General features: G+C 49.2%; 1 protein-coding gene across 2 annotated transcripts; it reads left to right on the top strand.

The window, feature by feature from the left end:
- The first annotated feature begins 408 nt into the window (after nt 1-408).
- Nucleotides 409-20849, top strand: PCYT1A (phosphate cytidylyltransferase 1A, choline). 2 transcript variants are annotated; one of them, XR_010071500.1, is made up of 10 exons: nt 409-548; nt 7476-7616; nt 10428-10527; nt 11804-11920; nt 13367-13518; nt 14332-14410; nt 14864-15006; nt 16075-16263; nt 16845-17155; nt 17390-20849. XR_010071500.1 is itself a non-coding variant. In XM_063337774.1 (9 exons), exons 2-9 carry the CDS (start codon nt 7500-7502, stop codon nt 17049-17051), a joined length of 1104 nt encoding a protein of 367 aa, XP_063193844.1. In that variant the 5' UTR covers nt 409-548; nt 7476-7499; the 3' UTR covers nt 17052-20849. The 2 variants fall into 2 exon arrangements, 1 of the variants encoding a protein (XP_063193844.1); XM_063337774.1 differs by having other exon boundaries at nt 16845-20849.
- Nucleotides 20850-21275: the final 426 nt, after the last annotated feature.

The raw sequence follows: 21275 nt of genomic DNA, 5'->3' as shown, positions 1-21275 counted from the left end.
CAGTGAAACCCTCCACATAAAGACACTTTGCCAGGAGATGATATCTACCCTCGGATTCTTGTTTTGACTTTCTTTATCAAGTCACAGCGATTAAATCACCATTTTTCACCTTGCGCTCGCTCAGTTTTTGAGGATTTTAACATCTGTTTCACAAAGGCGTTGTATAAAGCAGGTGAAGGCAGCTCAGCCCCCGGGGTGCTCCTCTCCGTCCTTCCGCAACCCCCCGAGTTCATATTTGGCAGGCGAAGGTCCTCCTTCGGGGGGTTCCCGTTCCCCCGCCGCTGGGTCCCGATCCGAGCGCGGCGCTCCCCGGGCACCCTCCACCGTACGAGACCGGCCCCGATGGGAGCCGGAACGGAGGTTGCAGGGGCGCGGTTTCCCCGGGGCGCGGCCGGTCCCTTCCGGCCGCCCCGGCCCGACACGCAGCGGCTCCGCCCGCCGCCCCGTTGGCGTTGGCGGGAGTGGGGCGGGGCCCGGCCGGGAGCGGCTCTGGCAGCGGCGGCGGGGCCGGCCGGGCTGCGGAGGTGCCTGCGGCCGGCGGAGCGCTGGTAGGGCGGAGCGGCACCGGGGCGGGGGGGCACCGGGGCGGCTGCGGGGTCGGTCGCGGGGGTAACGTGGGGGCCCTGAAGTGGCTGTGGGGTTTGTTACTGGGGATTGTAGGGGGGTTCTGGGGTGGCTGTGGGTCTGTCAGTGGGGAATGTGGGGGGGGGGGGGCACTGAGGTGGCTGTGGGATTTGCTAGTGGGGCATGTGGAGGGACGCTGGGGTGGCTGTAAGGTCTGTCAGTGGGGAATGTGGGGGGGCGCAGGCACTGGAGTGGCTGTGGGGTCTGTCGGTGGGGAATGTTGGGGGGACACTGGGGTGGCGCTGGAGGGTGTCCCTGTGGGGTGGCTCTGGGGACAGGTTTCTCCCCTGGGATGCTGTGTGAGGAAGGGTACAACAGTCTGAGACAAGACAGCAGCAGATGCTTTGGGAAACTTTTGGAGTACACCCCCAGGGCTTGGAGCATGGGGGCCTTGGGGGACATCCCCCCTGTTAGGGGATACAGCCAAGGCCTGGGCAGAGAGGAGAAGGACAGCGAGGAGGTGGCCCTGACTGCGGAGAAGGAAGGTGTGACCTAGCTGCTGTGCAGGCACACATCCTCTCCAACTCGCTTTTTGTGTCCACCAAGGTCCTGGCTGCACTAATTAATAGTTTTGTAGTTAGAGTTAAAGCCTGCAGGAATTCTGAGAGCTGTGGTGCTCCTCGGTAGCCCTGGCTGTCTGTGGAGGGAGGTGCCGGAGGCTGCAGGTGGCCTTCCCTCCTCTGTTCCCAGCCTGCAGCTGGCAGAGACTGGGGGAGCCAGCAGCAGGTACTGCTGGGTTTCCGTCCGCAGGACTCCAGGGCCTGAGGACAGCCACCGTATTTGCTTTGGAAATTCACATGGCAAATACGCGTGCTCTATTTCCCAAAGCAATTTCCTATATATACAAAATTATTAAAATTCGTGACTTGGAAGTTTCTTGGTCCAAGGTCTGGATTGCAATTGTCTTGGAATTACTGTAGAATGAGCCACAAACAATAATTGTTGGAGCAAGGATTTGGCATTGATGTGTAAGCCTACTAAAGGAGGTTGCGTCCCGAAGTCTCAAAAGGCTCTGGTTGTTAGGCCCTAAAACCAAAACACAATGCAAGACAAAACAAAAGTCAGGGCAGAACAACCGCCCATCCTTGTACTTCATTGTCCCTGTGCATGCTCCAAATCTTTTCTGAAATTCTGCGTAAACCCGATTCTTGCTGCCTTGCTCGCCACAGCAGAGACTTTGTCGCGTGCCAGGACGCTCAGTGCCTTGGGGTTCTGGTGTACCCAGAAGGGCCATGAATTCATGGAGAACATCTTGCCGACAGTTCCTCTTTTTGTGTGTGTGTATTTCCTAGCAGCGCTGCCTAGGTGATCACGCTGCACTGATTTCAGTTGTGGTGGTGTCAGAGAGAATTATCTGAAGCCATTTGGGACTTTGTTGGTGAAAAGCAGCGTTTTTTAATCAATTACAGGGCAGGGATACTTGTACATGCTTGGTCTCTGCTTGAGCAAATATCAACCTGCCTGTAGCAGTAGGGGATGCAAGGTTTGGGGATTTGTTTTGGCAAAGGTCTGGGTCTGGATGCTGTTGGACCAGTGTGTGGCACTGGCTGAACTGGAATCCCTTTTATACATTCACGTGAGTGTTGATATACTGCAGGATAGCTGCTTTTGCTCAACCAGAGTAGCCGAGGCAGCCCGTCTCTTCGGGGTAGACAGGGCTCTGCCTGCCAGATCCTGCAGTAACCTTCATAAGGGGCTTAGACCGTCTAGAGCGAGCTGATGCTGACTGTGGGGAGCCACGCTGGGGAGAGTTGCAGTCTTCTGGAGGTGAGCAGGCTGGGTCACAGCCATTAGCGCTGTTTTTAAGCAGATGCCCTCGGCCTGGAAATTGGAGCAAATCAAGGCCTCACAAGTTGGGGCTGGGAATAAAGTTGCCTTGGAGATTGGGCAAGATTTTTAAGCACAGACTGAAGAGACATCCTGGTCTCTCCCAGTAATTATGTACAGGTTAACCCTCATCTTGTAAACAGGCTTTCATCAGGTTCTCACGGTGATGAATCTTCTGTCATTAACCTCTGCTGAGTCTTTTCTGTCTACAGCAGACCTCTACAGGGATACAAACCAGTAAGGTTAATCGTAAACTGGGGGTTGGAGGTGAGGGAGAACAGGGGGAAAAGGATTGTCTTCTCATGATCAAGGAGCACAGGGTCATTTTGGTACTTTACAGCCTGGCAGGGGAATTATCTGAAGTGACAGGACTTTTTCCTTTTCCTTGAAGCTCTCGCTGTCCGTGTGTCAAGGCAATTCTCTGCAGGCAGCTGGCAGAGTGCAAAGTTTAGTAGTATTTGCCTGCAGATGAGTCAGCAGAAGAGAAATAGCTTGCCCCTGTAAAGTGGAATGATCTTGTAGGCAAAGCAGCACATGACAGTCACATCTGACTGTGCCAACGCCTTCAGAGTTCAGCGGGACAATGGGAGAGCTGGGGAGCAGGCAGTGCCACCGGGGAGCCCTGGAGCTGCACGGGTCAGAGGGGCCTCGCTGGACCAGCGTGCCTGACTGGGATCTCTGGGGAATGCCACAGCCTTGGGCTGGAGCATTTATGAGTTGTCTCAGTCAGCTCTTGTTTTCCACAGGCTTTGAGTTTAAGTAGCAGGATTTATTTTGCCCTGGCGCATAAATCTGCAAGTGAAAAGCAGCGGAAGTGGCCGAAGAAATCCTGCTATGGCATGTAGATTTGCAGATAATATTCTTCAAGAAATTCCTTGGGATGTCAAAACACAAAGAATGCAGCTGGTCCAGGTCCTCATGCCATCATTGTGCTTAGGGTGCAGGAATATCTGATCTCCTTCTCTGGTGTAGCGTGAGGCAGGCAGTTCTCTGGCACCACCAAGGCTAAACAAAACCTCAGCGCTGCCCATATGAAGATGCAGACAGTGAGATAAGGCTTTGGCTAAGCAAGATTTGCCCAGCCTATTCTGACCTTCTCCATCTGCCAGAGGTGTTAACTTGGGTGTGGTGGTTAAATTCCAGCTTGGAGGAAGGTGTAGTTAGCTCACACTAAGGGACTAAATTCCTTCCCTGCCTATATATGTTTTTTTCTTTGTCGTAATCAATGCTTGTCCTTTATTTCCTCCCAGAAGTGGCGGCATTTCAGTGGGAAGTGTCTTGAGCTTTGTAGTATTACTCTCAGCGAAGTGCTGGATGATTTCTGAAGGCCGTTATTGCCACAGTTCAAAGAAAACTCCTATTTCTCCCTTCGACCACTTCCCCTCCTTTATTCGATAGCTGCACTTGAGGACTGAGAGGAAGGATGGAGTGATTCCCTGACAGGGAGAGCAACTCTTCTGTCTGACAGTCGGCTGCTCCTCACAGAGCCCGTACAACTCACTCTCTCTCAGGGTGAGCTCGCTGGCAGGTGATGCAAGGCGCTTCTTTGATAGAGGATACGCGCCAAAGAAATAAATCTCAGAAGCAAAGCCCCGTGTGTTTTGTAAAGTGGCGCAGAGACTGTGATTTGCCCCTTGCTTTCCCAAATGGGGCACTTCTTAACTTTGCTCCTAGCGAGCAGTTTCCTGTATTCTCAGTAATGCAGGAGGGTGATGCCTTAGACAAAATAGAATGATATTAATATTTTACAGCAAGGCTCTTTCTTCTGGTTATGCCTCCTTTTTTATCTTGGAGTATTTCAGAATGAGCTTTGAGAGCTATCTTTTCTTCCCCCTTCCCCATCTACTGCAAATGTATTTAATTTTAGAACAGTCAGTGTTTTACGCATTTGGGGAAGCAAAGCTGTGTGCTCGTGTGTTAAGCTCAGCTACAGATGCCAGATCCCATTGTTAGTAAGTAATTGTTTGGGTTGCTATTTTAGTCATTTGGGTCAAAATGAAACATTCTAAGATTAGTAGCTGTATCGCAGTAAGGTGTAGTTTGTTTTTAAAAACAACGTGTTCCCAGTTTTTAAGGAAGGTTAGTTTGGTGCTGGGGGGACTTCCCAGAAACTCCCTAGCCACAGGATAGAGGTTTTAAAGCTCTGAAGAGTGGTAAAATTATTGTTTAACTTCTGCATTAATTTGAGTAATTAGCAGAGCTGTGTCACTCATGAGGTGCCCAGCCCAGCTCTCCAGACACTGCAGAGGCCCTTTCAGCAGCGTCTGTCCTGAAACGTCAGAGCAGATTGAGCATATTTACACCGTCCTCAAAGCTGTTGTTTGCCATCATTTGATGACATATACCCTGAGAAGTGGAAAAGTGAGTTAGGGTGGACGTAAGTGGATGGTTGGGTGTAGGAGGGGTTGGAAGAAGCTGTTTGAGATTTCTCCTGATCTGGGACAGTGCTGCTGTACATTGGCATAAAGCACAGTGTTGCCCTGTGTTGTAACCTGCGGGTTTTGGCTGGCCCTGAGCTCTGCACCCAGCAGCAATATGCTGGTGATAACTCAGCAGAGAGCGTACTTCTGTGCAGAGAAGTCAGGGTGCTCTGCTGATGGGCCAAGCTAAATTGGGAAGACCTTTACCTGTTTGTGCGTGGAGGTGGCTGTGTCTGTACTTCAGCACCAAAGCCTCTGCCAGTGCTTTTTAATGTTTTACTGGGCAGTGGTTCAGAATGACTGCGTTCAGCACGTTGACAGACCTTTTAATTCTCTCCAAAGGGGAGGAAAGCAAGAGATCAGAGGCTGGCAGGTGACTTGAAGCACAGTGAAATTATTCTGACCAAATAAAAAGAAAATCTGCTGCTGTTTCCCCCCACTGTTTCTGTGAACACTGGGGTTACCTGAACCAGAGGCAGAGGTCTGCTGCTTTTTGTGAACTGGATGGTTTCTGCTAGGACCGTGGTGGTGAATCAATAACTGGTTACAGAGTGTGCTTGCAAGATGGCACCTTGCAAAACTTAATTACTTGTGTCATATCTAGTTTTTTCACAGAGGCACTCTGGAAGCTGCTGCATTTATAGCACAGATCTTGCCTGAAAGTTAAATGTTTGCCAAAGTGTTTGAAGACTTGGAGCTCAGGGTTGCAAACTCTTTTTGCCTGAAATAGCTTGTGCGCACTCCTGTATGTTTGTCTGTTGTTAGGAAACAGTAAATTAATTACTGAAATGGGGGAAACTCGGCAAACCTGACTCACAGGCATTATGGAGCGAGTGCCGCATGGCTCATGCGGTTCTGAAATATCCTTGTGGCTGCTCTTCACTGTTATTTTTGTCTCTCCCCAATATTTTTTTTGACTCCCCACTCACCTAAGATTCTTTTTTCCTGTTCCTAGTGCATTGTGCTAGGTCTAGCAGAGCGGTCTGAGGTACCCACATGCATGTAACCCAAAAGCAGTTCAGCTGTGTTTGGCCCTAATGCTGTTCGTAAGGTATCTTGTTGTTGATGAGAGGTGGGGAGAGCGGGATGTTCGTGTGCATTGAACTGTGTCTGACTCCTTACATTGGAACATTCCTTAACTTGGAGTCATTTGTGCTTGAGTGAGTCTGATCACTCAGTGATCTCTATGACAAAGCCCACACTTCTTGGTTGCTGAGCAGCAGGGCTTTGCCCAGCAGCTCTTACTGAGGACAGTCACAGCTCATCCCGAGCGGGAATGCTCGCCAGAGACTCTCTGCCAAGGAGAGGGGTGGTGTTCAGAGGGACATCTGCCCTTTCCCATACCTCGCGCTTGCCCCACCTGACGTGTTCCAGCATACCTACTGCATGTGGGTGGGGAGACGTTTTAAATTCCACAGGGCTCTTATTATTAGGGTGTTGAGGCACGCACATAAGCATCATTCCTGGGCGAAGGGGTCGTGCTGCTCTCAGGAATGCCAGGTCAGAAGTGCCATTCGCTGCACTGGAGAGCTGCACGTTTCAAGTGAGCGAAAGAGATAATGCTCCTTTTTACTTACAAACTTTGCAAATCTAGCACCCGTTTCTAACTCCTGCAGCAGCTGAAAAGGGAATGTTTGCTGCTGTGCTTTTTTATAAATCCCTAGCTTTGTTTCAGCTGTGTGGAGTGCTGGGTTTCCTAATGCTCCAGGGCCCTTTTGGGAAGGTACAGTGACTCCAGTTCAAGAGCAAGGATAGCTCACTTCCAGATAGCTGTCACGATTTCTGTCCCAAGCTGGTTGTCTGTCTGTTCATCACAGAAGCAGTTCAGCTGAACCACCGCTAGTTACAACCTGGTACGTAAAGTGCCAGAAGTAAGTGTGCCCTAATGTGGTGTCAGCAGCTGCTTCACCATCAGCTGAGTCACCACTGCAGTGGGGACAGGGGACGAGAGGGGAGCATGGTGGCAGCCATCCCAAGGTGAGCTCTCTCTACTGGGGAGCTGCAGCTTGGCCTTACACAAACAAGAAAACAAACAGCAAGCCAGCTAGCCAGTTAAGTTATGACCATGGGCTGCACCCTTTCCCTCGCTCTTGTCCATCTGCTCCTTCCTCTGTTCAGGATTGTACAGGGATGCAGGACACCCGCCAGCTGTCTTGGTGGGCAAGGGGGAGGTAGAGAAGGGTAGAAGAGCATTTGCATTCATCAAAATGAGAGCTGGGGGAGGGCTGAATGCGAACTGGGCATGCCTTAATCCTTAGGTTGCTTTTCAGATGCTAAAATAGCATAATTAGCCTCATAGTAATGATTTATAACTTGCGTTGCAACTCTTGTGCGAGTTTCTCTCCCGCCAGCTGACTGCTGCGTGCTTCTCTCTGCGGAACAGCTCTGGGTTGCATTAAATGATTCAGTATTCCCACCAGGCACTGTTTGTCAATCCTTGGCAGCTGATGCCAAATACAACTGGCTAAGCCCCTTGTTAGGTGGCTGTGTCTTTGCACTGACCTTCTGTACACTGTGCCTGCTGTTGACTGATTCTGCTTTGGAAAAGCTGAAAAATATCTCTTTTTTTTTTTTTTTTACCCCCTCTCCTTCATTTTGTTCCAGTTCTGACTGGACGTGCTTGGCAAGATGGAGCCGCCGACCTCCTCCAGGCTGAATTCCCGAAAGAGAAGAAAAGATGGATCTGGCCCCAATGGGGCTGCGGAGCTGGATGGAATCCCTCCAAAAATGTCCCGGCGCTCATTCGTAAGTAAGCAGAGATAGGAGCTCTAGGTGCCTGTGAGATTAGGACATTGAGCCATAACAGCAGAAAGATAAATGTGATGGTTTTTCTGTGGACCCAGAAAACAAGGAGGGGGGGAAGAAGCAAATGACAGTAGCTATCCTTCTTGCAAAGCCAGTTTAAAATCTTCCTTTGTTCATACTAATAACACACTTACAATGTGGCCTTAAATTAGGTCTGAGGCAAGCATTACTAAGCTGCTTTTGTAGTGTGTCCGGCTTGTTTATAGTCACTTAAGCTGAACCCGAACAGGCTGGATGTAGATATCCATGGAGAAGCAAGCATTCATTTCTCACAGGTGGATTTTCTTAAGCGGGAGGGAGGAGTTCTCCAGACAAGCACATAACAACCCTTGCACCTATCAGATAGCAGTCCTGCTCAAGTCAGGGGGGCTGCAGGAGGATCTGAAATCTAAGCACCTGCAGAAGCAATCCATTGAATCCACCCTCTGAAACACTGGGAAGATGACTGCTCATTTGATTCTCCTGATCTGGCAGGAGCCTGCATTTATGTTGCTGATGCTTCAGGAGTGTTTGTAAAAAATAAAAAAAAAAAAAAACCAACAATGATTTCTCCTAGATTGGCCTTGGGACAGCTTTAACAAGCTAAAGTTAGTGGGGTCTCTTCCAAAGGGGGTCTGTGCCAGTTAATGGCGGTGTAAAGAGTTGACTTTAACTTGTCCTTGCCACAATATTGTGATGATGGGCTTTTTACAGCTCTTCTCTGCCCTCTTCCTGGAGCTGTCCTGCGTATCACGTGTACTCTAGTTGTTCTTTCCTTATCTCTGCCGAAAGCCAGCTACCATCCCAGCCACGTCATATTGGGGTCATAGTCCTTGGCAAAATACGGTGATGTGTTGCAGCCTTCCTCTTTGATAACAACATTTTGCTCTTCAGCAGGACTGCAGTCCTGTCCCAGGGCATTTGACAGATGGTAACGAAGTGAGAGCAGCACCAGCAGTGAGAATTGGGGAGGCAAGTTTTGGGAATGGAGGCTTGAGCTGTTGCGTGACTTGTCCCACAGAGCCCTGATATCCATGATGGTTGCCAAAACCCACTGTGTCCCTCTTAAAGACCCCGTGTATTTCAGTAAGGAAAGAGAAGTAGATGGGGTATCCTATGGGAATCACTTGCTCTTCAAGTTGGTGTCTGTCTGTGTTAGAAATAAAGCATCTGTCTATGAACAGCACAACACTAGCCACTTTCTAAACTTCCTATTTTTTAGCCACAGGGGTAATGTGGACCTCCTGATGAAAGATCTGGTTTTTTATTCCTTTTGTGAAAGTTTTATTTATTGTAGCAAGAGTAATAGCGTTGCCTAATGGTGTCATTGCCTTGAAGCTTTTACTGCTCCCAACTAAGGAGCTGGCTGGCAGAGCGTTCCCCTAAAGCGATGGGGCTCAGCAGCAGATGGTAGTAACAAGCCTGCTGACCCATAAGCCTGTTGTACTGTGCACATCAGGTTGAGTCCTGACCCTCGTAGGCGCTTCAGAGGAAGGGCAAGACTGTGGCAGGAGCTTTTGAGGGCATTTCTCTGTGACCCTCTGATAATTTTGATAGTTTTTTTTAATGCTTTTACTCCTAGCTTTGTATCAGGTATGTGACAACCGAACTGCAAAGGATCTTGTTTTATTCACAAGTCCCAGATATAATAGCAGTGATGAAAGGAGAGACCTGCAGGCCTTAACCTAACCATAAGGATACTGGTAGAGGAGGTGGTGTGTGAAATGTGGGTACTGGAGCCTCAGTAAGTTAAAGGAGATTTTTGTCAGTATCAGTTTGCTTGAACGTAGTGGTCCGTGGCTGCTTTCGTTCACTTGGAGCACTCTAAGAAGGAATGAAGTTAGGAATAATAGCAGTGGTCTTTCCAGTTGCAGCGGTGCTGCGCACCGTGGCAGGATGCTGCAATGGGACAGGTAGCCAGAGAGGAAACTGCTGATTAGCTTTTTGGAGCTTGAAGGTGTTATTGTAATGTATTGATCTGCAAGCTTGTTTCCTAGTCTTCTGGCTCAGTAAAGAGACATCTATTGCTGCCCCGCACCTTACTGCTAGAAGGAAATTATTGTTCTGTTATGGGAAGGGCAGGTGCTTTGTTTCCATTCAGAGGAGACCAGAAATGATACCTGAACTTTAGCTGCTGGTTAAACATACCGCTGTGGTCAAGCTAGCTGATTAGAGGGGTTTTCCTGCGGCAGTTGGAGATATTCTGCCACAGATCGAGGTCAGTCTCTCACCTTCTATGGCTCAGAAATGGGTGACGATACACATGTTCCCTGGGAATTTGTGCTGCTGTTGGTATTGCTCTTCTGCTCTTTCATATGCTCAAATCGAGGCGCTGTTACAATTTGTACATCGTAGCACAAGGAGTCAAGCACAGCCAAGCGATGGTCTGGCCCAGGTGGGCATAGCTGGAGCTGCAACAGTGAGGTTAGGTTTGATGAAGCTTGGCTCGTGCTGTTGTGAACTGCTGTTTGTCAAAAGTCTGTTGTAGCCAGCTGCAGATCTGAGCCTCTAGGGTTTTTTTTGGGTCCAGTATGACCACCACATTCTTAAGTAGAATTTTCTCTCTCTCTCTCTCTCTCTCTCTAAACTCGGGCTAATGGCCCTGCAGGGCTGTCTTGAGGTTTAACACTAATTAGTCTTTCAGTACATGTGTTTGAATCACGCAGAGAATCAGTGAGTCAGGCGGTGACTAGGACACTGCAGACGCAGTGCTGCCGCTACGTAGTGCGCTCACCTTTGCGTTCTCACAGCTAACCTTCTCTGGCTGTTTAGGGACTGAGGGAACCGGCTCCGTTTTCAGATGAAGTGGAAATCGATTACAGCAAGCCATACATCAGAGTAACATATGAAGAAGCGATGAGAGGGACCCCTTGTAAGTAAAAACCAGACTGGAAGGGTTGTATAAATGTTGATTTTTGGAAAGGGGGGGGTATGATTTTGATATTTCTGAGACTGATCCAACCTTGTGTGTCAGACCAGGTTTGCAGCCAATGACTTAATGCTTTGGTCATTAGATAACTGTTCCCACGTGAAACTGGGCCTGCCAGTACAACTGAAATTGGAGCCTTTGTGTGTGAGGAGCCGTACCTTCACCAGTAAGACTACTTGAAGCAAATAGATATTTGTGTTTTAGTTCTTCCTGTGCCACTGACCGCTGTACTGTAGTATCAGCGCTGAACATTCTTCTGCACTACTTTGCCTGAGGTAGCTTGAAGTTAAGCACTTTAAAAGTCATCTCTTCTGAAACGTGAGATGGGCAAATAAAACCAACATACATCTTTGTCCAGAATGTCCCATTCTAGTCTGGATTTGAATTAAAATCAGTGTCATTAAACATGTAGGCCAGCCCCACAACGAGAACACATCCTTTTAGTCTCTAAACCAGACTAGGATAAACACTGTTCTCTTTGCAAGTCCAAAGAGGAGGCAGAGGCAGGACTGACTCTGGACTGGAGGATGGCTGCCCTCTCTTGCCAAACAGAGTGTGCCGACAGTGCTGTCTTTGTTCCTCCTTATTTATCGATGGATTTAGCTGATAGTGCCAGTGCTTCAGCAGAATTGTATCTGCTTTTCTTTCAGTAGTCCAGCTGAGTTTCTGGATACGGTCACACACTTCACCAGCCTAGGGAGAGACAATGATGCTGGTGGGGAATCAGAACAGACTAGTCCCTCACCCAGACTGGCAGCTGTGGCAGCGAGCTGCAGAGGAGGATGCTAAAAAGGTCTTGAGATGCCATCATGGGCTGAAACTGAGCATTTCTGAAACATTCTGGCCAGTTCCCCTCTGGTAGCTCGCTGCTGTGCAAAAAGTTAAGGCTGCATTTGGATTTACACAGGAGGGTGATGTCCAGGGTTTGCTTTGCCCTTGGTCTCCCTTCACCTCATTTTGGTGGGTACGGGGTAGGTTTTGAGTCTGTCTTTGAACACGGTTGTATTTCAGCTCTGTGCTCAGCAGCATTTGCTTCCATGTGGGAAGGCAGAGCGCCAGCCATTTCTCTTCACGAATCTTTGCTGGCTGCAGCTCTGCGTTCTGCCAGTTTTCTGCAACACCCCCATGAGTTTCAGAAGGTCTCCAAATGCGGGCATGAGGAACAGCTGCTTCTCCGGGAAGGCATCTTGACAAATGTCTCTCTGTCTCTTTGGCACAGTGGATCGCCCCGTCAGAGTTTACGCCGATGGAATATTTGACTTGTTTCACTCTGGACATGCCCGGGCCTTGATGCAAGCAAAGAACCTCTTCCCGAACACATACCTCATTGTCGGAGGTAAGGAGTGACCTTGTTGACTTTGGCTGTCGTAGAGTACAGTTTACCTCCATCCATGCTTGTGCATACGGATGGCATAGCAGGGTTATTGTCTTTATGGTCTTAGTGGCTTTCACTGCATTCCAAATGTTCTTGGAGTCTTATTGCAATATATTGAGAGTTAATGTGTCTGCAGAAAGATATCCTGTACCAAATGAGCTCTTGAGGGAAAGATTTCTGAAAGCTGTTCTAATTCGAGCCTTCTATTTTGTGACAGATACTGGTGAGTTGCATGTCTGAGTATCAAAATATATTAGGGACAGTTGAGCATCTGCCTTTTGAATGAGACAGTTAACGAATGAGGAGCAGTCCCTCTGTGGCGGGTTGAGCTTTATGTCCTCTGTATCGCCCTGCAAGTCAACCCCCTGGTCCAGGGAAGGGTATAGTGATACTTCTGCATTTTTTCTGTGTGCTACAGTAGTGTCTGGAAGGGTAACGGAGGGAGGAAAGCTGAAATAGTTGCTTCAATCTACAAAACGCTCTGTGTTTAGAAATCTTGGAAGTGGAAAGACATCCCCATGTACATAAATGTTGTACATCAGACAGGAAAATATCTTTGGGTCAAACTATTAAAGTGTTAGTGCAGCAAGGTGTGTAATCATGGTCTCTGCCTGTGGGAGACTGGTGAGGAGGTGGAGGGCAATGAACTGATCCCCTTGCACCAGGAACTGAAAGACAAGAGACCACAGTCCAAGTGAACATTAACTCCAAGCTGGGAGCTATCTCACCCACTCTTTATCGTCTTGTTTGTCTAGAACATAAATATGTCCAATACCAGTGAGGCTGGTAATGCCTTGTTTACTTTTGAGTCTGATAACTAAATAAAACTCCCTGCTTTCTTAATGTCTTACATTGTAGATTATGAATTGTTCATTTACTTTCTCATAGAACATAATAATGAAGCTAGCTTGATTTGCTGTGAACTCACCCTTTGTTTTAATACAACTTTCCAAGAACTAGACTGTGGTACAGCAATTTATGAAATTGGAACCTTAGGCAGTGGGGTTTTTTTCATGGTCTTCAGTTTTCAAGCCTGAGACATCCATAGGTTTAAAAGCAGATTTCTGCCCGGTAAGTCCCCAGGTGCCATTTCGTACAGGAGAGTTGTCTTCTGTATTGGCTGGTTTTCTTGATAAGCGTTGTAGGCTCTAGAGATCTTGAGGGCATGAGGTGTAGGTCCCCGGCTTGCGCAGAAATCCCCCAAACACCCTAGAATTGCTCATGAGTTGAGTGCCCTGCACTGCTCCCTTATCTTGGTGCTTTGTGCCTGGAATAGCTGGGTTTGAAAGTGCCAGCGCCAGTCTCCATCAGCAGATGGAACTGCCTGGCTTAGCAGGAGTGCATGCAAGGTCCGTTCGCTGTAAAGCATTGGTGTCTACCTCAAGCTCACTGTGCCTCTTTCTCCAGTCTGCAGCGATGAGCTAACCCATAACTTCAAGGGCTTCACGGTGATGAACGAAAATGAGCGGTATGATGCTGTGCAGCACTGTCGCTACGTGGACGAAGTGGTGAGAAATGCTCCGTGGACGCTCACCCCCGAGTTCCTTGCAGAGCACAGGGTAATTTGTGACACCTGATCTGTTCTGAATTTTGATTAGCCTCTGTCTGTGCTTGCTGTTTACAGCAAGAATTCATCCATGGGGATGACCTCTGCCTGAGCAACCGGTTTCTCTTCAAACTCCTTAAATATAGTATGAGCTGGGTTATAGGAATTACGTGGGTTTCTTGGGAGACTAGAAGCATTTGCTGAGCTGGCAGTTAAGGTTAAAATAAGGTAGAGATTGTGACATGGTGAAAAATCCTGAGAGGGTTCTTGCTGTTCCAGAAGAAGTTGATGCTGGTTACAGATTAGTGTGAAACAGGCAGGAGGGAGAAAATAACATGGGTTGGAAGGAATTTCTGGGGGGCATCTGGTCCAACTCCTTGCTTACAGCAGGAGCAGCTTTAGATCTACATCAGCTTTCCTGCAGCAGGAGACCGGGCAAGCTGTCTTGAGAATCTTTTATCAGTTGGTGTGATAAAGGAATCTCTAACATCTGTTGAACTGCATTGGGAGGCGAAGGAGTCTCTAGGGGAGTTTGCTTAGTTTACCCTTGTTGCCATTAACAAGCCATTTCTCTGTGGAGCTTAAAACAGCTGTGTCCTTAGTCCCAGCCTTTCCTCTCTGGTGTGTGCTTACAGTTGATACGCAATTGCCAGTGAGAACTTGGGACTGACCTGTGTTGCTGTTTAACTGAGCCAAGTGTATTGCTGTTCTCTCTCACACCCCTGTGTGGAGATGTTGAGCAAAAAGTTACCATCGTTTGATAGAAAGCAGGAGACCTGCACGTTTGAGATAAAGTGTTGACTCACATTGCTTGCTTAATTTTCAGATCGACTTTGTTGCACACGATGACATCCCCTATTCTTCTGCTGGCAGTGATGATGTTTATAAGCATATAAAAGAAGCAGGTGGGTCTGGGTCAGATTCTCCAGGGCTTCCTGTCAAAGATCTGCTGTGGTTTCTCCTGTGCCCCTGTATCTCAGGATTGTGCCTGAGGAAGTGGCAGCGTTGGGAACAAGGTCAGCCCAGGAGGTTCTGAGGGCAGAAAGAAGCCCAGCTTTGTGCCCTACTTCATAAGGCTGGGGCTGTTCCGTGTCCCAGGCCAAGCATTGCCCAGCATTAATTCCTACTTCCAATCTAGTTATTGTGATTGAATTAACAGCCACCTTTTGAAAAAATACTGCGGTTTGGCTTATAGATTCTCATAAATGGAGAATCTCATGAACTTGGCAAAGTGGCTTCTCTAGTTGTTTCTAGGAAATGAGCTCTTGACAGGAGAGATTGTTTCCTAATAGAGGTGGCAGCAGCTTTTTGCCATGTGTCTTGCTACAGCAATCCTGGGTCCTGTTCCCCAACTTTAGGCATGTTTGCGCCAACTCAGAGGACTGAGGGGATCTCAACATCAGATATCATCACGCGGATCGTGCGGGACTATGATGTTTATGCCAGACGGAACCTGCAGCGGGGCTACACAGCTAAAGAGCTCAACGTCAGCTTCATAAACGTGAGTTGAAGCGCGTCTCACTACGAGCTGTGTGAAGTGGAATCTTACAGAGTTCCACTTACAAAGGGGAGATGTAGAGTCTCATCTAGTGGTAGGACAGTCCTGACACATGCCAGTAAAAGGCCAGTCTGCAGAGCTAAGCAGTTGCACCAAACCAGTGTCCTTGGAGTAGAAATTAGGCTACTTCTGCCCCTGAAACTGCCTCTGGAACCAACCCAAAGGAACTGGGGTTTTGCTAATACTGCTCCATTGTCAGAAATGTCTTGGTGACATTTTACCTGTTGAAAGAGCTGGAGACAGGGTGTTTGGTGAAATGTGTGTTTTCTTGAATTGAATAAAGTGTGGGTTGTTCTTGGCAGCAGCTGCTGTGTCTCATCTCTCCTCTTCCCTCAGCCGCCTTCTTCAGGTAGACTCATTTGTTAGGATAAAATCTGATCTTGCTCTCACTGTGCTACTCCCTGGAGCTGCAGGAGCAGCAGTGCTTGGGCAGGAGAGAAGGACAAGCTCTGACCCTGTGCTGAGCAGTTCTAGCCCCCAAGCAGAATACATGGCACAAGGCACTTCTGATGTTGGAAGTAAAGTAGTAAACGTTTTTTTTTTATCACTCAGATACTATGCCTGTTTTTTAAACTACAATCCAATACAAAAATGAAACAGGAGAGGTAACGGCTGCTTGACCTCTCTTTGGCGTGTGATTCTCCCTCTGTTTAAAAACACCCAGCAAAAAGAGTTGTGCTATTGTGATATGCAGAGAGACCCACAGCAGGTCACTCAAATCTAATCTGCGTATTGTGTAAATATTTCTCTCTTCGGTGCGCTCCTATTAGATAGTGCTTATCTCTGGGTTTACTCTTGCTCTGTGTACTGTGCCTGCCACAAGGCATCTCACAGCCCCACTGTGTCTGCCATTTAGTCTAGGGAAGAAGTGTCACTGAAGTGAGGGAGAAGTGTCACGAGACTAATGGAGATGCTGAGCCTTAAACAGCAGTTCAGTGTAATAACACAGAGCAGAGGTGGTCGCCACTCAGATCTGGTGAGCTGTATTCTGATCCATTGCTTATTGTACAGGAGAAGAAATATCACCTGCAGGAGCGCGTGGATAAGGTGAAAAAGAGGGTGAAGGATGTAGAGGAGAAGTCAAAGGAATTTGTCCAGAAAGTGGAGGAGAAGAGTATCGATCTCATTCAGAAGTGGGAAGAGAAGTCCCGGGAGTTCATCGGCAATTTCCTGGAGATGTTTGGCCCAGAAGGTGCATTGGTAAGGATCCGCCCTGGAAAAAGAGGAAAGGGGATTTTGGAGAGCTTGGCAGTCACTGTGGGGCTTCTGGAGCCTATGCTCTGCAGAGCAAAAGTTTACGGTTTGTTTCAATGCTTGATGCCGGTCTCCAGACCAGTTTTCCCAGGCTTGGGCAGCCTGTTTAAAGGGAGCCCTCACTCTTGCCAGCTGCATAACGCCAGTTAGTTTTGTAGCATCAAAAGTCCTCATGTCCCACAAGCTGGCCTGTAAACTCCAGCTTGTGTCCTGCAGGCCACTGAGCAGCCAAGAGATTGGCAGTCACTTTGTCACTGGCCTGGGATGAGTGTGAAGCTACTTGTTTTTGCCAGGCTCTACTGTGCTGCTGGGTAAATATCACAGGCACTTCATGCTAGAGGTGCTTGAAAATGGGTGATGATTACAGTAGGCAGTTTCCAAAAGCCAGAGCAATGCTTGGGCTTTTTCTGATCTTGTATTGCATGAGGCATTGAAGGGACACAACTCCAAATGCTGCACAAGCTGTTAAGTAGTGTCCATTTCTATTGCGATTTGAGCCATGCTAACTGTCTTCCTTCCATCGCTAGAAACACATGCTGAAGGAGGGCAAGGGCCGGATGCTGCAGGCCATCAGCCCAAAGCAGAGTCCCAGCAGTAGCCCCACGCACGACCGCTCCCCGTCTCCCTCCTTCCGCTGGCCCTTTTCAACCAAGACTCCTCCTTCCTCACCGGCCAACCGCTCCAGGAACGAGTCTGCAGTCACCTACGACATCAGTGAGGATGAAGAGGATTAAGCTACTAGCCGGGATTTGCTGCGAACCGCTAATCGCCGAATCCTAAGTCCGGACCCACTGGGGAACTCTAAATGTGCAAGAGAGCCATAGGAACAGGGCTGACGGTGAGCACAGGGCCTTGGAGGCACCCGTTGCTCTTAGCAAGGGCTGCTGCCTGGAAGCACATTCAAACCTCCTCTCCCTTCTCCTCCCCAAATCCCCTTTTTATTGTTTACGTTCTAGTGTTTTCCAGGGGGGAAATGGTTTTTATATTTTAAGAAAATACTCTTTTAAAGCGCAAAGAATAGCACCCAAGCGTGGCTTTTGTTTTCGTTTCTTTTCCCCTGTTATACCTCCAGGCAAGAGGGAGAGTGGGAGGACCCATCTGTCCCTTCTTTCCTTCAGCTCCTCCGTCTTATCCCCCCGCAACCCCAGGCAGGATCCGTGCTGCTGCCAAACGAAAAGCCCCTCGGTTCCTCAACCAGCATGACCTCGAGAGCACACAGGGAGCGGTGGTGTAAAGAGGTTTCTAGGAAATAGAGACATCTCTGCTGCGCTGGAGCTGATAGGAATCTGTCCAGCAGACGCTGTGGTGCTTGCGCGCCTCTTAGCTGAGCTTCCCAGCGTGTGGCAGTGAGGACGTGCTGAGGGGGGGGCTGCCGGCTTAGCACGCAGGAGTTGCACCCTGGAAGAAGTCACAGCACTGTAGGGCCACGCATCCCATAAGCGTGTGGCGTTCGCAGCTCCAAATGTCTATGGGGGCTGCAGGGGAAAGGCCTTCCCAGCTAATCTTGACAAGACTGCTAAATCTTGAGCTAAAATTCCGCCCTTAGTTGCTGTTGGAGAGAAGAGAATTAATCTTTGCTTCGGGGCGCTTGCTCTCTGTGCGTTTCCTTGGGCGTGTGAGAGCCCAGGTAGGAAATGAATGTGTGTACTCCTTTGAGAAGTTCCTCGTCCCGGTCTCTGGTGTGTAATAAGTTTTACTGTCTGTCCAAATGGCCCCTCAACACTGTGCTCTGTGCGTGTTTGTCTGTGTTTCAGTTGCTGTGCTCTAGGGGCTGGAGCAGTCCTTCACACTGGTGCCGTGAAGTCGCTGCTATAAGGACAAAACGTGAATTCGTACAGCCAGTTTGGTGTCCGTGTTGGTGTGTGCAGCTGGACAGATGAAGGGCACGTTTTACCCCAGTGAAGGGCCCCAGTCCCACGTGACAGTTACCTGCCTTGCGCAGTAAACGGACAAATCTGTGCCCGCTTACTCCGCTCCTTGAGGCGGGCCAGAAACAGCATCAGAGAGCGCTGCAGCTTTTTAAGATTTTAAACATGTAATCTGCTCGTTTGAAACCATGGTCGAAGTCGTGCCTGTTGTTGTGTCTGTAATAAACACTGAGCTTTGTGGCCTGCAGTTGCCCTCCCCCTGCTGCATGCCCGTGTACAGAGCAGCTCGGCGCGCTGTCCCAGCAGCCAGCACTGGAGGGACTGGGCTGTGTCACGTAGCCGTGAAGCTCCCACTTGCTTTTCCGTTTGGATTTGGCTGTGATATCCGTTGTCTCTGGATGGAGCTGCTGGGCTGAGTTGCCTGTATCCTCCTGCGATGCTGGGAGCAGAGGACAGCTCGGAGCCTGGTCAGCAACACTGCAGGGAGGTCTCCAGAGCGGGATGCAGGGCTTGGGGAGCAGCAGGTGCAAGGATGCTTCCAGAGGATGCAGGGGCCGCGTGGTAGGAGCAGGCTGCCGCCTCTTTCCAGCTTTTATCTTGCTGATCCTTTGTCATGCTGCCTTAAGGGCTTGACAGAGACTCTGTGCTTCTGTTGAGGCCAGAGCTGGTATGGGAAAGGGTGCTTTGGGGATTCCTCATCCGCCACTTGGACCTCTCTCAGCAGGGACGTGCATGGCTCTGGGAGTGTGGCTGGCTGCTATGGATTTTAAGCTGTAAGGAGCAAATAATAGTCACTTGGAACAAGCCAGTTGTTAATCCCTGCTTTACAAGTGGTAGAGCACTTAACTTTATATCACCCACATTTTCTCCTCCCTCATCCTCCTCACCTTCCCTTCCTCACCCTTCCCTCAGTATGGGTGTCGCATTGCTTTCCCGAGCCAGATCACAAAGGTCAGGCTGCTTTCGAGCCTTACTACTGTTTTAAACACAAGTTATGCAACAGTGTTCTGTCATTTTGGATAACAATGGTGTTTTGGATGGTGGTTTGTTCTGCAGAGACCTTAACGTATTTCTTGATCTCTCTGCAAAACCTGGGGTGCTTGGTAAGAAGCCAGCCATGGTTTTACATGTAGCTTGGATTAACAGAGCTGTTATTACTATTGTAACCAATAATCCCTGCTTCCTTCTTGCACTTAAATTAAAATGGACACTCAAATCCCAGACTAGTCTTTTTTTCACCCCCCCCCACCTTTGTTTTTTTTGTTTCCTCCTGGAATCCTTCACCAGCCTTATCTCCAGTGCTGCCCTGTCCTATCAGGAACGGGGCAGAGCTTGATCTCTGGGCAAGACGTGTGAGCCAAGTTCTCCGGGAACTTCTTGTGTTCTGAAGTGCTGCTGCTTTGGGGCTGTCTGGCACATCCCTCACCCATCCCACACTCTTCAAAACAAGCGTCCAGAAGATACATGCTGGAATTAAGCATGAAGTAAGAAGTAGAGTAGAAAAATAAAACTTTACTATCATGCACTGAAGAACGTGTGGAGTATGATGCTGCTAAATCCAGAGGTGTCAACTCCTGCAAGGCAGCCCTACCTCGGTTCCTCTCTAGATGTGGGGTGTGAGCCTGCTGGCAGAGGATTTTCTCATGGCAGAGAACAGCAGCAGCAGGGCAAAGCTGAAAAGTGCCAAGAATGCTGGTAGAAGCAAGGCATGAAAAGTGTGGCGCTTTAACAGCACACTGCTTAGGGTTGCAGGCAAAGGTTTTTAATCTCTTGAGGAAATTACGGCACACCCCTGCACTGACATGATTTTGTGCATTTTATAGAGGGTTGGGACTTAATTGTGGGCTCCGGTTCTTGTAACTGGAGGGAGGTGCTGGAGCAGTGAATACACTTGGCAATAGCAGTGACTTTGGTAGGACAGAGCCTGTGTTGTGCCCCCTGCCTTCAGAGAGGGCTTCTTGCTGGTGTAAAGGGGTGAGTTTCCTACCTGCCCTCAAATAAGGAGCTGGGTCGGGCTGTCGTACGGCAGGGGACGAGTCCCATCATTTGTTGCTGCTTGGCAAAAACAGGAGATTGCTGGTCCCCAGCGCTTCTGCCGGGGCCTAGAAAGCCGTGTCGGTAATGGCCGTGCGCTGTTGCCTGGAGTCTGTCAAATTTGGCAATCTCATAACTAATCACCAGTGCGTCTTCCGGCTGAGCAGTTTCACTTTGAACACAGCCACCTACAAAAAGCTGAGTCGCTTTTTCCCCCCTCTTCATGGGACAGAAAACTTGGGGTTTCCCCTAAGATGAATCAAATAAATACAGATTGGGAGCTTTGGCTTTCTGACTCTTCGCTTCCCCGACGTGTCGCACTGTTATTACAGTGGGCGAGCGCCAGGGTGCAGGTCGGAGGAAGCTTCAGTGGTGCCCAGCAGCAGGCTCTTGTCTTAGCGCTGGTGATCTGGCGCCTGCTGCCCCTCTCCAGCCACGCTGCATCGCCTGGTCCTGCTGTCACCTCCAGCTCCGCAGCAGCGGCTGCCTCGAGCTGGTTCTTCCCGGTCAGCATTTGCTCTGCTGGTTTCTCTGTATGGGCCTTTGTGCACACCCGTGTGTCTTACTGGCTTGTTCTGGAGTTGGGTTTTTGGCTTTTAACGTTTAGCCAAATAAAGTCATTTTACTTGGTGTGTGCCAGATCCCTTCTGCCATCCTAGCACAGCCAGCTCCTGTTGTAGGCTCCTCACCTGCCATCTTAGCAGTGGTTTGAGTGAGAAGATGCTTCAGTGGAGGGGGGAAAGATAAACCAGAGGTTTCTGCAAGTCATCATCACTTCTGATGTCTGTCCCAACCTCTGTTGAGTTGTAGAGCAGATACTGCTACCGGAGCAGATCTTGGGCAAGGCTGGTTAAGGCAGCATTAACTGATTGCCTGGGTTATGAAGGTGCTTCAAGGCTCCTTCCTTTGCCTGGTCCCAGGCTGGCGGGTGTGGATGCTCCCGCTGTTCTCTTAGGAGCATCCGCTGCTGTGGAGGAAGTGCCCCCCAGGCCCACCCAGAGGTCTCAGGAGAAAACGCTGCTGCCCTGGCATTGCCTTGGCCGTCGGACCCCAGCC

The sequence above is a fragment of the Chroicocephalus ridibundus genome, chromosome 6 (assembly GCF_963924245.1).
Source record: "Chroicocephalus ridibundus chromosome 6, bChrRid1.1, whole genome shotgun sequence".
Classification (NCBI taxonomy): domain Eukaryota; kingdom Metazoa; phylum Chordata; class Aves; order Charadriiformes; family Laridae; genus Chroicocephalus; species Chroicocephalus ridibundus.
Note: the sequence above shows the minus strand (reverse complement) of the source record. Positions and strands in the feature narration are given on the sequence as shown.